At 35.2% G+C, this 14,896-nt stretch overlaps 1 protein-coding gene across 10 annotated transcripts in view; it reads left to right on the top strand.

Annotated features, from left to right (window-relative positions):
* Positions 1 to 14,896, top strand: part of LOC115343670 (ABI family member 3 binding protein) — a 170,152-nt gene that overhangs the window by 110,603 nt on the left and 44,653 nt on the right. For 7 of the 10 annotated variants that reach the window (XM_030019930.1, XM_030019928.1, XM_030019922.1 and 4 more), the window contains 14 exons: positions 1,319 to 1,366; positions 1,858 to 1,932; positions 3,571 to 3,618; positions 4,122 to 4,196; positions 5,727 to 5,774; positions 6,655 to 6,729; positions 7,521 to 7,595; positions 8,732 to 8,806; positions 9,492 to 9,566; positions 11,081 to 11,155; positions 11,793 to 11,864; positions 12,347 to 12,421; positions 14,047 to 14,121; positions 14,607 to 14,681. In XM_030019930.1, coding sequence (XP_029875790.1) covers positions 1,319 to 1,366; positions 1,858 to 1,932; positions 3,571 to 3,618; positions 4,122 to 4,196; positions 5,727 to 5,774; positions 6,655 to 6,729; positions 7,521 to 7,595; positions 8,732 to 8,806; positions 9,492 to 9,566; positions 11,081 to 11,155; positions 11,793 to 11,864; positions 12,347 to 12,421; positions 14,047 to 14,121; positions 14,607 to 14,681 — 966 coding nt within the window. The remainder of the gene's footprint in view (positions 1 to 1,318; positions 1,367 to 1,857; positions 1,933 to 3,570; positions 3,619 to 4,121; positions 4,197 to 5,726; positions 5,775 to 6,654; positions 6,730 to 7,520; positions 7,596 to 8,731; positions 8,807 to 9,491; positions 9,567 to 11,080; positions 11,156 to 11,792; positions 11,865 to 12,346; positions 12,422 to 14,046; positions 14,122 to 14,606; positions 14,682 to 14,896) is intronic. The other 3 variants (XM_030019924.1, XM_030019927.1, XM_030019929.1) reach the window with 3 other exon arrangements.

Raw genomic sequence — 14,896 nt, 5'->3', positions numbered from 1 at the left:
CGTTCATTATTTTGGGATAATATTTATACAAAGAGAAACCAAATTGCTTCAGAAAATAATTTGCAGACCTAACAAAGAATTTAATTCTATTCTGAATATCTGAAGGTTTTTTCTCTTTTTAAGAACTCTCTGATTTTTCAAAGGCAACCTGAAAATAAAATGAGTGTTCTATAGATAAAGACTTTGAGTTTGAATTCTGAAGGTAATTGATGAGCTTGAATAATGGCAAAGTCATTGCGAACCAGGGATATGTAGTAAGCACATTAGAAAGATTAGTAACTAGTTTTAAGTTTGCTATACAGTACCCGGCCATTGTCAACAGAAAGAAGTTAATGCTGGTTGTTTTGGCTTTTTTTCTCATTTGCAGCAATATTAATACTAGGCTATATTATACTGTGAATGTTGATAGAAGTGTAAGAAATACTGTAGTATCAAAAGCATCAATTGGAAACAAAGTTTTATAGTTTTATTTATTGTAAATCCCATTTTTAAAATAGGTAGATGTGTAAGAGAGTTTGAGAGATAAGTGAGTATAGGTTGTAGAAAAGGTTCTATCTTTAGGTGTGTTTGTCTGTATGTTATATGTTACTTTAGCTGTTACTGCCCTGAGAGGGCAGAGTTTATCAGTTTATATTATTTTAATATATTTTCTGTACTGCCAGGAAGTTTTTATAGATTCTGCCATTTCATAATTCAGGATTGTGATTTTTTTTTTTTTTTTCCCCTCCCGCCCCCTCCCCCCCCCCCAATTTGTCATAATTTGTGACGAGGAAAAGGACATGATATATTGGTTTTGTGATCCAAATTATAAGAGGATATAATGAGAAAAAACTTAAGAGGCTTTATCAAAATAAGTTTTTTTTCAGGTAATTATGTAGCTGTACTAATAGCAGCCTTTTAGTCCTGTGCTTGACTGCTCACCTTAGAGGAAAAATTCAACTGTTTCATCATGGTCAGCATGCCACTTTCAAGTAGTAGCAGACTTCAGTTTGGGGATACCTGACATTTTTGTATACCAAGAGGCCCTTGCTGTCTCCGAGTCAAGCTGTGTGATCTTTTCCCTTGCTTGTTCTAGGATTTACTGGTTTCTGTCAACATATTCTTGCTTCCATTGAAGTTTGTGCAATTATATTTTTCTTATCGAGCCTGTGTTATTAGGAAGTTTAATTGTCCATGGTTTTAAAAAGTAAAAGTTAATTTGAAGGTCCGCGTTACTGTGGTGTAGTATTAGCACCTGTTTTTATACTTAGCAGTGGAGCAATTTTAAGTTTTTTGGAATATGTTCCATACTTACCTTGTCACACTGTTTCTGTTGCAGTCTTGGAACCTATTACACTTAGAATTGAACCACCAAAGTCAACGATAGGTAATGATATTTCCTTGGCAAGCTGTCGTGTTTGCTTTTTTCAGCACAGAAAGCATCACTGAAGTTAATCATCTTATGCCTTAGGATTGTTTCATTAAAATTCATTTTTCTTCTAGGTAATTCTCTTGCTTGGCATTCATGACAGTTGGCTGTATTGCTCTCTTCACAGTTGGAATGTCTCCTTTTTTTTTAAGAATACGATGCTGCCAGCTCTGAATCGTCTTTCTCATAATTATGCTTCTCTGTCCTTGTCCCAGCTTTTTATGAAAAAAATAAAACCTGAGCTTCATAAATGACTAAAATTCCACTCTCTTGTTTAGCTTCTTGTAAACACGTGGAGAGTATTACCTGACTTTCTTTCCTACTTCCTGTAAAGAGACTTTTTTCCTCTGTTGCAGGTGTGAGGTTTCTGTGTTTGTGTGTTCAGCTTAATATCAGGTACTAATTGCTGTGCAATTTAACCAACTTATTACCCATATTTTCTCTTCCAGCTCCAAAGGAGACTCAACGTATTCCTTCTAAACCTAAAACTTCACCTAAACCTCATATCCCACAAGCCAAAGATGGTAAACTGCTTTGTGTGATTATTTCTAATACAGTTTATATTGGATTGAAACATATTTCTGAGCAGCTGTGTAGTTATCTGAGCCAGTTAAAACATAATGGGGTTCTGTTCTGCTGTGTTTTCAGTGATTTATTTGCAGTTTTCAGCAGTAGTAACATTCACTAGGTATTTTTCATCATGCAAAAGAAAAAAATCTCTGCCACTTCATGGCAGCAGGATGAGAAAATTGTTGGTAAACTCAGATTACAGTGATAACTAAAGCAAATACCTAGCAATTAAAGTATGTATTATGGCTACTTAGGTGGTACAATTCTTTACCACATTGCTTTGCATTGTTAGAATAAATACATTTCGCTTTTAAGTCACAATTACTTAATTTCATGACATTGTCTCCTGCATGAATGAGTAAATTACCCAGTGCATAGTTACTATTTGTTTATAAATATTAATATTTATTAGCGGTAATGATCATTTATGCTGTATTCCAAAATACTGGATTCTTATACTATGTCATTAAACATGAATGCAGTTGAATTCAGCAGTAGGCAGAAAAAATTACTCTCTGTCTTCGGCTATCCAGTTGGTAATATCAACAGAAAATTACAAGAGTATCAAATATCAACATATGTTATCTTTTGGTAAATGTGAAAAATTTCATGATAATCACTTTACTGAAGATCTTTAACTTGTAGATATGGAGCAATATTTTTGAAAGCTGATGTTATCTATTAAATATGATTTCCTCATGTTTAAAACAGTCAAAATCCTTGTTCTTTCATAATTTTTTAACCATGGCAGCTGATTGTAAAACACTGTTTCCGAACTACAACTTAAAATGCAGCTTCTCATAAACTCAGTTTTTACGTCTGTGGCCATTTTTCATTATTATGGTAGTCTGGCCTTCTCAAAAAATGGTTTTGTCACACAAATGTTACAAGTTTGTACTGTTCTGTGTTTTAAAAAAAAAAAAAAAAAAGACAAACCCAAAAGTTACTGTTTCTTCAAGAATCTATAATATACAGAACTTTTTTTACAGCATCATCCACTTACCTTGTGATTGTCTCAAAAGATCCAAACAAAAATTTTTTTTTTTGCCCATACAGAAGAATTGACACAGAGAGGGATACCACCATTTCTATTGTGCCTGTTTCTAATGTAAGAAATGCAAGAAAGTAGCATCAATTTCACATCCTTATGCCCCATAAACACCCAGTTTTATTTTAGATCCATACCAGTTCTGAGCTGAAGCATGTGATCATGCAATGCAATACACCGTAATGCTCTCTAATAATATAGCATCCAGAAAACAATCTTGTGGTCTCTGATGACAATTGTCTACATAAACTGCATTTGAAATACACCACAAAGGGAAGAGATTTGTGTCCCTAAAAATCCATTTTCTGAATAAGGGAGTGATACATATTTGGATATCTTATTGAAGCCCATGGGAGAACTAAGCTCATGTTATGTTTCAGCTTACACTGCTTTCTCAGACTTCGTTTAATATAACAGGTTTTATATGAGGTAGTATAAAAAGTATATAATTCAAAATGCAGTTCCTAGACAAGTAATACTAACTGTAAGTGGAATTATTCTCTTCAATTTTCATAATAGCTTTTATGTTTTTTTTCTGATACAGTCCTGGAATCTGTAACACTTAGAACTGATCAACTAAAACCAACAATAGGTAACAGTTTTACCTACAGGGACCATCACATTTAGCTTTTTTCTCAGTATACACCAAGCATCACATGTACATCTTCATTGTACTCCACTGTCTTAATTTTTTACTATTAAATTTAGTCCTTCTGTACCTTTTTTTTGTAATTTTACACTAACAATTCATAGTCATCTTGTTTGGCCTTTCTCACGCAAATATGTTCTGTAAAGTGAATGGAAGCACCATGATCTACCTTCAACTACGTGCCTCTATACTAAGTTTCTGTCATGTGCTGCTTCATCTTTTATACTAGTCCATCCACACTGGCCTTGCTTTATGTTATCCTGTTACAGAGGTTCTCCATCAGCACTATTTCTTTGTATACCAGACATTCATACTTCTCCATTACTCATACAAGCATTTTTTGTTTCCAGAAGGTCCCAAAGGCATTTGTTCTTTTTCAATATTATGCCTTCTGTCAGTCTTAGTTCTTGAAAGATTTTAATAGTTGCATTTTATTATTTTTTCAGTTCCAAAAGAAACACAGCGTGTTCCTTCCAAACCTAGGACATCACCAAGCTCAGAGGTGCCACAAACCAAACCTGGTAGGTACATTGTTTCTTTATCTTATCATACTGATATGTGTGTCTTATGAATTCTACTGTGACCAGTGGAGCTTCAGATTTATATGTATTCCTTGGGTGTATATGTTGGAGCATTCCTTGAGGGATAAAATACAGTATCACATGTCATGACATGTGGAATTTACAAGCAACCTGGTAATTTTAAAATCTCTTATCTTCAGTTCTTTTTTACATTTTAAGTCACTGCAACAGTGGACATTTTCTGTGCAGTTGTCAGTGAAAATAGGTCTTTCCTGGGTGAATTTGCTTGGGTTTTGGGAAAGTAACAGGTGAAAAGGAGGGGTGTCATTGCGAAGAGGAAAGGTTTTTTTCTGTATTTCTCAAATTGTGTACTTGTTTCTTCTTTCCCAGGCACAATCATTTATTTATAGTTTTCAGTTCACTTTTGCACAGCCTGTATGTTGTTCAGGGATTTAAGAATGTGTAATACTTTCTACAATGTTGTTTACACAGCTTGGTATAGAGCAATATACAACCCTGGGCTAATTAAAGATGGAGGAAGGAAGTTATACAACTCACACTAGCAATTGCATGAGGTACTGTCATGGGTTGACCCCAGCCAGCAACTAAGCATCAGCTAGCCACTTGCACATTCCACCCCACAGTGGGTTGAAGGAGAGAATCAGAAGAGCAAAAGAGAGGAAAAAAAATCATACTTCAAGATAAAGACAGTTTAACAAGTGAAGGATAAAAAGGGGAAAAAAACAAGTAATACAAAGGCAACCACTCATCACATCCCACCAGCAGACCAATGCCAGTCTAGGAGCCTTTGGTCCTTTGGAAAGACTACCCCCAAGTTTTGTTGTTAAGCATGACATTATATGAAGTGGAATATCCCTTTGGTCAGTTTGGTTCAGCTATCATGGCTGTGTCCCCTGCCAGCACCTTGCCCACTCCCAGCCTACTTGCTTGGGGGCAGAGTGAAAAACAAAGTCCTTGATGCTGTAACAAGCACTCTTCAGCAATAGCTAAAACACTGGTGTGTTATCAACACTGTTCTGGTCGTGAAGCTAAAACAGAGTACCATAGGGGCTGCTATGAAGAAAATAAACTCCACCCCGGCCAGACTCAGTACGTGTATCCAACATATATGCAGTATTAGATGGTGCTGCTGGAGAAATGGACAGGTAGATGACAACTAAGGTTCATTTTTCCCCCCAGTAAGTCTGCACCTATTGTCTGAATCAAAACTTTGAAATAAGTCAGGAGAGTGTGCAAAGTTGAAGGTGAAAAACCACCCACAATTTCCTTTGTGGCTTACTACAAAATCTTCAGATTTATATTTGGGCTCTGTTCTCTATTAGAACTATTGCCTTGAACTGGAAGCAATTCTGAGCAGCATAATATTCTGACATGTATTGAGTTTCAAGGAGGAGTGACCATCTGTTACTTGCTGCAGCAGGGATGGTATGATCATTGTGGAGGTAGTGATTGTAATGTTTTTATTGTTCTTGGTAAAATTTGGTTTTGTTTTTTATCATGCTACTGCAGTTCTGGAACCAATTATGTTTAGAACTGAGAAACCGAAGTCAACAGTAGGTAATGATACTCTTTTCCTTGAATAGTCATGTTGCCTTTCCTCTTCAACACAAATCATTAAGAGTAGACGTGCAAAAACTTGTCACGTTTCTTTATATGTGCCTTAATAATTTAAGTCAAGATTTTCTGTCTCTTTTCTTATTTTCTACAAAACAATTGAGGAAGATCCTTGTGCCTTTCAAGTTGTTATGCACATGACATAGGGCAATTTCCTTCAATATTTAATGATAAGAGGCAGATGGCAGATCAGAACAGGGTCCGAACTTACAGGTTCTCAGTCATACTGTAGAGGTGGCACTGTTGTAGTTAGTCATGTGGTTTGAGTGAGCAGAGCTGCATGCTGCAAGTTCTCTTTCTCTGCTTTCCTTCTCTTCCAGTTTTACTAAATGAAATTCAGTCCTTCAGAGAGGTCTGAAAAATAATTCTGTTTCACTCAAACCTCAATTCCACTGACAAACAGAATCACTTCAGTGATCTTTGGGTCATATGATTCCTTGGGGCAAATCCATTTGACTAAGGCATTTTTATTATTTGAATCTGGTACTGCAAATCATTCCAATACAACCTCCATTACAGAGCAGTGGTGTCTTTCTATTTGAAGCTACTTATTTTCTTTTCCTCCTCTTTTATTTTTTTTAAGTCCTCTTCTTAAATAGAACCAGTAATTCTGTCCTATGCTTAGTTGATGATATGTCACAGAAGATTATTTCTTTTGTCTATAGCCTGATTTTGTTCAAAAAAAACTTACTCTTTCGCATCACTTCCATAGAATATCCTTGGTTCAAATCTTTGCTCTGTTTTTGTTGACTGTTATGGGTGGTAGTGGACACTGATACCTCGGAAAATTTTAGTACAGTGTAACCCAGTTTCTTTCTTTCAGCTCCTAAAGATACACGTCACGGGCCTTCCAAACCGAAAACATCACCCGGTGCACACGTTCCTCCAACTAGAGCGAGTAAGCTTATCAATATGTTGCCGTTTAGTGCATGAAAGTTCATCAGTTTGAAAATTGTCAAAATTTATGAGTTCTCTGAAGGTACACAGATACTTATTGAATAGGCTGTGGTTTACTGTCATAATCAAATTTTGCTATACAGCTGTCATGGAACAAGATAAACAGCTACATATTTATACATGTCAATAATTTGTATAATGGTAGGCATGTGGGGGTTAACACTTATCTTGAGCCCTTGCACGTAGGAAAATTTGCATCTTAATTTCCATATAATGTGCCAGAGGTATTTGTATTTTCTAATTACTCATTTACAAGTGTAAAATTACAGTATTTTCCTGTTCCCAAAACTTTGCAAATAGTTCAGTCCATTTTAAAATTAGTGGTAAATTTCCATGTTTCTTCTGCTTTGACTGCTTTGCTGGTGATTTTTTTTTAATGCAAAGTTGATTTAAATGAGCAGCAGATTTTTGGAATATGAAACACTTGAGAAGCACAACTAGGGGAACTGTTAGAACTAGAGCAGTTTACTCCGTAGAAAGCTCTGTTTGATAGAGCTGAGAGGAATGGAGATTTAATCCAACACTGCACTGTTACAGTCACTTTGTCTTTAGTCTCTGCACTAACATAATATTGATTTCATTGGCAGATCTCTTTGTGATTATTTTCAAATGGAAGAATTATTTCCTAAAAAATTTCTTTGCAGAAAATGAATCTCCTGTCTGGAAAATTAAAATACTTATGTTGAATCATCCTCCTCAATAACATGTTCAAAACTTTGCTCATCTTCACAGGTCCAAAAGAAAGTCGGCGAGTCCCTTCCAAGCCCAGAGCATCACCAAGTCCAGATGTACCACACACAAAACCTGGTAAATACATGGTTGTTATGTTGTGCTTGAATATTAAGGGTTTCTTTTCAGTTGTCTTTCCTCAATGAATCAAGTGTTGATTAACATCTCTTCATATTACAAACAAATAGATTTTCTAATGATCATTAAATACATGTTTAAAGGAAGATAGAGCTGATTTGTATTTTTAATGGCTGAGTTTTGATCAGTTGTATATGCTTTTCAGCCACATGACAACTGTCATTGGTGAATAATCTGCATAGCAGGGTAGACAACGTACAAACATTATAAGAATGTTCTTGGAAGAAATTGCATCTCTTCTGTGCCTATCAAAAGATGCTTAGAGAAAAACATATTTGAGGCCCTTTGTGTATGACTCTAAATATCTGTAACTCAAACCATTAATAAATAATATTAAAAAAACCCAACCAAACAAATTTAAGAATGTGTTCCAATTTGAAAAGAAAATCAGTCACATAAAAGGGAGTATTTTTACCCTTTTTCTTGTACTTACTGCTAATTATGTGTACATTCTTGTTTTAATGAAGTTTTGGCATCTACTACATTTACAGTTGAATAACCAAAGACAGCGACAGGTAAAAATGTTACCTTGGGCTGGTCATTATTATTTTTTCCCTGCTGCTCCTCGGACCAAAGATTATATATATCATTAGTCTGTTTTTCACATGTCATCTGTTTGTGGTTTTGATTTGTTTTCTTTTCTACCTATTGAACTTAATTCTATTCTGTTCCAGGTATTGAAAGATTCCTAGCTGTTTTGTTGTCTTCACAGAAAATTTCTTTCACTGTCACACGCATTGTAATTCCTTTGACACTTGTAAGAGACAAGCATGCCATGGGTATTGCAGTTATGAGCTCTGAAATACAGATGGAAACATGTCCACTACAGTTGTGTCTGTTCTTCCAGTTTTTGTTGCTCGACTCCAGATTTTCCTTACTTGATCAATTTTCCACCCATGTTTTCATCATGATTTTCTTTTCTCTTTGAATTCCTGTATGTATCTGTCACTCAGTTTTTCAGTCTCTCATGTAAGGGTCTTGTTTTTCTTTGCAAGCACGAGGCATGCAGTGCCTGTGCAATAAACCTGTCTAATTTCTGAAGAGTATAAACCCTTAAAACAGGTCTTTTCTTTCAGCTCCTAAAGAACCACAACATACTCCCTTTAAACCTAAAGCAGCTCCTATCCCAGATGCTCCACACAGCAAGCCTGGTAAATTATCTGGTCTTTTGTCAAGCTGTGGTTGATAATTGAGCAACTGCTTTCAGGGTGGGCAGTGGGGGGAGTTGTCAACAGTACATGTGCTGTTACCTGGTATCATTCTAGCTTAAGAAACCTCTGCAATGCTGCATTGAAGTCATACCACTGATGGAAACTACAACAGTTCAGGATTTTTTTTTATATTATGCAGATATTACCAGAAGAAGAAATAATAGTGACCTGTATGTTTAAATCAATGACAAAAAGTTATTCACAGCTTATATCTGAGCAACATGCTTCAGTTATTTGCACCATGTATGAGAGAAGCCTCTTAAAGCTGTTGCAGTGCTTTTCCTCTATATACACATTTTCATCCAGATTAGACTGAGGATTCCCTTCAGTTGTATTTCAGTTAGGAGACTCCCCATCATAAATCTGACTGACCTCTATAAGATAATCAGTGATTTCACTGAAGGGTTGTTACTGTTGTTTTTTAAGTATCTGGATGTTAAAAACAAACAAAAAAATGAACTCTTTGTAACCATAAATGTCTAGGGTAAATGCCCGTTGCTGTTTTAAAACATCCCTTTCCTGGTGTATATATAGTACGGTGCTGAAGGGGTTTTTTTATGGGGGAGGGAGAGAAGGGGAGAGTCTCTTCATTATTCTGAGCATTTATCAACATTTTTTCCAACAGAAATCATTCCAACCTTCCGTGAACCAGATACTACTATGATTCCTCATATTCCTGAAAGAACAAAGGCAACACTGGGTAATCATGTGTATTTCATAAATAGTTACTCTATTTTCCATTCTTGTTAGAGAAGATCTTCTTAGAGAGAGCTCATTACATGATACTAAAAACTAATAATGAAGTTTTGCTCTGCTTCTAGTTACTTGTTTGTCCTTTGGTCTTGATAAGGGTAATAATGCATGAGCTCATTTACTTTTGAAGGTTCTTTTCCTCGTCTTCTAGCCTTTCCATCAGGATGCTGTAATTCCTTCATATGTTATATATTTTCCAGTAAAAGGGGACTTTATTTAAAGAGCAGGTAGTGATTCCTGTAATTCCTGCATCTGAGGTATGGATACTGTCATCTTAAAATACTTTTGTGCTTCACTCCTCACGGTATAATTTTACAGAAGAAAACTGCAGGAAGATGTTAAGGTATCAACTATAGCAAAACATACACCAAAACAGACCAGCTGTGATCCTCCAAATCAAATACTAGTTCTTAAAGCCATCTTCTTTGCTAACTTTGAGTCATCCATGTTGGGAAAACTTGCTTAAATATATGAAACATTAGCTGAGAATTATTTCTTCTTAACATAAATGTCAGATGTGGACCAAATAAGGTCAATTAATCCAAGCAGTATTGGGCAGCAGGAAGAATTGCTTGAGCAATCTTTGTTAATAATCAGTTCTCTGTCCCTCGGTTTCAGAGACAGACATTGACCATAGTTTTCTGAGAATGAAGTGGTATCATTAATGAAGTATTAGTAGCCATTTAATAATCTTTGAACTATGTTTTTGCTTTCTGAGGAATAGGAAATGAAAAATACTTTTCATCATGTTTCTATTTTAATATATATTCCCTGTATGCATTGATACTCAGGTTAGTATTCGTTTGATATCTCTCTCTATAGCCTTATGAAGTTTATGTGCCCTGTCATACGCATCTGGGGCTACCTGGTGCAATATTCATATGCAGAAAATGGTTCTTCAGAGTAAGGGGGATGAAGAATGCACAGGCTAAGGCAGATATTTTGAGGACCTCTCACATTGGTGTGGATCACAGAGTAGCAAGTGCTAAGATAACCTTTTCTAGTAAATGATTCCTACGTGGCAAGAATTTTTAACTGAACAGTATGAAGATAACAGGATTGAATAGTTCCCACATAAGAACAAAGAAGTTAATTTATAAATGAAGTCTGATACGAAGGGTCCACTCAAAAATATATCTTGTCCTCAGATACTCGTGTATGGCAGATGTGGAAGATGTAGGCTACTACTGTCTATTTTTGTCCCATTACTTTACTGTATGCTGTTCACTTCACTGTTTCATCCAAAGCTACAAATTTGTATATAATTTTGGGGAAATCTGTGTCAGCAGCTATTTAATTTGTTTTCCTTTCTTTGCAGGAATTCCAACTGGTTGATTTTCAGCTTTATCCTTACATAACTTGCCTTTATTACAGATCAGATCATACTTATGTTCCTTGTGTACTATGAAAGCAGTGTGTTTTTTCAATTATTGTTCTGGGTGCTGTTTGTTTTTATTTCAGCTCCAACTGAAAAACAGTTCATTCATACCAAACCAAAAACATCTGAAAAACCAAGAGTGCCACACACCAAACCTGGTAATGGAGTCATTCTTTTAATTTTGTGTGTTTGTGTTTAATCATTCTTTCCCTTAGCCTCGGGTTTAGTGCTTTTTAACAGAATTGTTCATAGCTTGTTTTGTGCTGAAACAAATGCATTAAAATTAAGTCAGTCAATCCAAAATACGCTAAAACTACACTGAAAATAATAGTAGGATTTGTACTATAGCATCAAAAATGTTTTTCCTCCTTTCTATTACATATAGCAAATGATGACTAAAATGTAGTAATATGGGTGTTGACAAATTTCAGTGGCTAGATAGGCTGAGTTCTCTCTGATTATTGCCTGGCAATGAGATGCTTCTCTGTGAGCACTTTTTTTTTTAATCCATAAAATGCAGCAGAACTCCTTTGTAATGTGCTTGTACAGTTAGCGACTGACATTGTGTGCTATACTGAACAAAAGTAGTCTTAAAAATAGCTAGTGGGCTGTGTCTCTTCCCATTTTTCTTATTGAAGAAATGTATAAGAGAAGTTAATAGAAACATAATAATATCTGCTAAAGATATTCTGCTACTCTTTGGGGCATTTTGAAAGTTCTAGAAATAGTGCAAATGCTACTTTGCTTCTGTTACAGTTTAATATTCTAAGATTCTTCACATTTTCTCCTTAACAGCAATACATCAGACAACTCCACAACCAATTATTACAAAATCTACTACCATTGAGCATTCAAGGGCAACAATGGGTAAATAAGTTTCCTTGAAGTTAAAATGTAGGTGTTTTTAATTTTTCAATGGAGAAATTTCTAGAGAACATGCTCTGGTGTGGTATTTTGTGTAACATCATTCCACTGTCCTTCATTCTGCATACACACATGCATGTTTCTTAATACAGATGAGTCTCAGTTCTGTCCTAGAAGTAAAGCAGAAATAACCTACAGCTCCTGTCTGGTCAGAAGCCTGTATTTGTCAGATCTCCAACCAAAGTCAGTGGTCTAATTTTTCTTTTAGAGCAAGAATTTTAGCCACTAATTCATCTTATCCTACAGCGCAGTGCTAGAACTTTTCTGTGTTTTGGATAGTCATTTTGTTTCAGGTTCCAGAAAGCCATGGAATTGTTATTGTCTTTTTTTCAGGCATTTGAGGCATGCATTTTCTGTGGGCTAAATATGGCATTGGATCATGACTCCAGAAGAATACAATAATAATCTTTTTCCTCTTCTTTCAGCTCCAAAAGAAACACTGCTCATTCCTTCCAAACCCAAAACATCTGTTGGGCCAGAAGTACCACAGACTAAACCTGGTAATTTATAAAGTTTTTAACTTTAAAAGTGTTACTATGGCACTGCCTTAGTTACACTTTCTGCTGTCATTCAGTACTGCAGTCATGTGACATGCATGATATGTAGACAGAAATTAGTATCATTTTTCAGATCAGAGTATGTTAATAAATTATATCAAAGAGAATGCCCAAGAATTGCATTTCCATGGAGAGCAGAAGTTAAGATGGTTGGGTTTTTCAACATTTGTTTATTGAATTGGTGGGTAGTAGCCATTAAAAATGTGAGGAATTCTATTCATTTTAATAAAAATATACTGCTGTAACCAGCTTCACTAAGTTCTTTTCTTTTGGGGGATTTTATTACCGTAAGTACATTTGTTTCAATTTCTCAAGTACTTTTGAAACTCAGGATTACAGAATCTCAGTCCAAGATAGTTAGATGCTAAGAATGTAGTTACCTTCTTCCTATCAGTGATTTTTGCAGTAACTACAGTAGATTTAGGGATGCATAGTTATAATGAAGGATGGTGATACCTCAGCTTTACCCTGGGTGTGAACTATTTGCATAAAAATTACTAGGTAGGAAGGTTACAGAAAAAAAAAAAATTGTTAGGGGAGGAGTGACAACATGATTATAAGAAAGAGCAGCTCCTAATCTTTCTTATTCTCTGATCTAACCTCCAAACTGATATTTTAGTTTCAGGCAAATAGGTTAATGAATAGTTTCATCATTCCCCCCTTTTTTTCCCTTAGACTTCTAACCCTTTGTATATAGCCCAAAAGAATTTAAGCAGAGACCCTATTCATTCAAGAACTGTACATATATATTACTATGAAAATCAAAGTGAACAGTCCAGGAAAAAGACGTATTTTCTAAAGGCCTTATTTTGAAAGGCTTTCTGTTAAGTAACCAAGTTAGATTCTAAGTCTCAGTTGAGTAAGAGCTATTTCCAATCATGTCATAGTTTACAAGTGCCATGTTTTGGTACTACTACAAGGTTAGTTTTAGGCAAAGAATTTTAGAAAACAGAATTCATAGGTTTATTCTTTTCCTTTTAAATTTTAAATCATTTTAATGATATATATACAAAATAAAGTACTGTTAGGAAAGTTGTTAAAACCAAATGGCACTATTTAGCCACTGCCCTTTATGCTAGTAAGTTGGTTACTTTCCAGCTACTATATTTTAACCTTATTTCTGAAAGAAAAAGAAACATGTAATGTGTGTCTCTGCCTGTCAGTCTTTCCTTTTCATCCAGTAACTTAGACATCTTTCACTAAATTCAATCAAATTTGAGTGAGGGAAGAATGTCTGAAAGATAAATACATTACTACAAGCTTTTAGAAATTTTTTAGGGAAGTTGCAAATTAATCTACCCAGTGTGAGAGAAACCAAAGACTGTCAGAACTCCACCTTTAGGGCATAAGTTCTGAAGTTGGTGGGAGCCCAGCAGAATAGTTGCACTGTCTGGCTGTCAGCATGAAAACACATCCAGACTAATCGGAACATGTGTCTGTCTCATGTCTGTTAAAATTGTCTTAGCAGATGTGTAGATAGGTTTTTAGGAAACAAAGGACACAGATCCTTAATGAAATCCAACTTCTTTAATTTCACTTCTCACAGAACAATGTTTTATTTCTTGTAGCTCCAAGGGCAACGCACCTGGGATCAATTAACCTTATAACAGTTCATGTTGTTGATGGGTCCAAAATTACTTTGGGTAATGAGAATATTATGTCAGTTTATTTTTCATAAAACTTTACTTTCTCTGCTTTTGCTATATGGCTAAAATTACACTTTAATCAACAGAAATACCTTAATATATCTTTACGTCCTGTTCATTTGTTAGTCACATTCCAGTGCATGTACAAAATGTTGCTGGTTTTAATTTTCCAGCCATTTTTTCTTTCATGCAATTCTGTCTAGAAATAAGTACTTCACGTACAAGGCTGAAACGTCATATGAAGAGGCATTACCTGATCATCTTTTCTTCTTTTGTCTGACTTACTAACGATATATATCTTCCCAGTCTTGAAAAGTCTTTTATCTGTAAAAAAAGCATGATTTTTGACCCATGTTTCTAGCACTGACTCTTTTTGTTTATGGTCTGCACAAAGACAGTTTGCATTTCCTTTCCACCTGTGGTACCTTCTGTTTAAAAGGAAATAATTTGCAATCAATAAGCAATAATATTTCCACTTTCAGTTCCCAATGAAACGTACCAGATTTCACCCAAGCCTAAAACTGCTCTAGCAACTGAAATTCCACAGTTCAGTACAGGTAATTTTTAGGATTTTCTTAAGCTGTTGTATTGAGAGTCTGTAGATCTTAAGTAGAATCAATATGGTTTAAGTTTTAATGGTCTGTTCATTATTACCTTTAAAACTATTTCAGATATATAACATGAAAATTTATTTTTCCCCTTATGAAATGTTTTTTGTACATTGCTCTGAAAATCAAGGTTTAATCACTAATGCCACAAAGATGATACGAAG

The sequence above is a fragment of the Aquila chrysaetos genome, chromosome 7 (assembly GCF_900496995.4).
Source record: "Aquila chrysaetos chrysaetos chromosome 7, bAquChr1.4, whole genome shotgun sequence".
Lineage (NCBI taxonomy): Eukaryota > Metazoa > Chordata > Aves > Accipitriformes > Accipitridae > Aquila > Aquila chrysaetos.
Note: the sequence above shows the minus strand (reverse complement) of the source record. Positions and strands in the feature narration are given on the sequence as shown.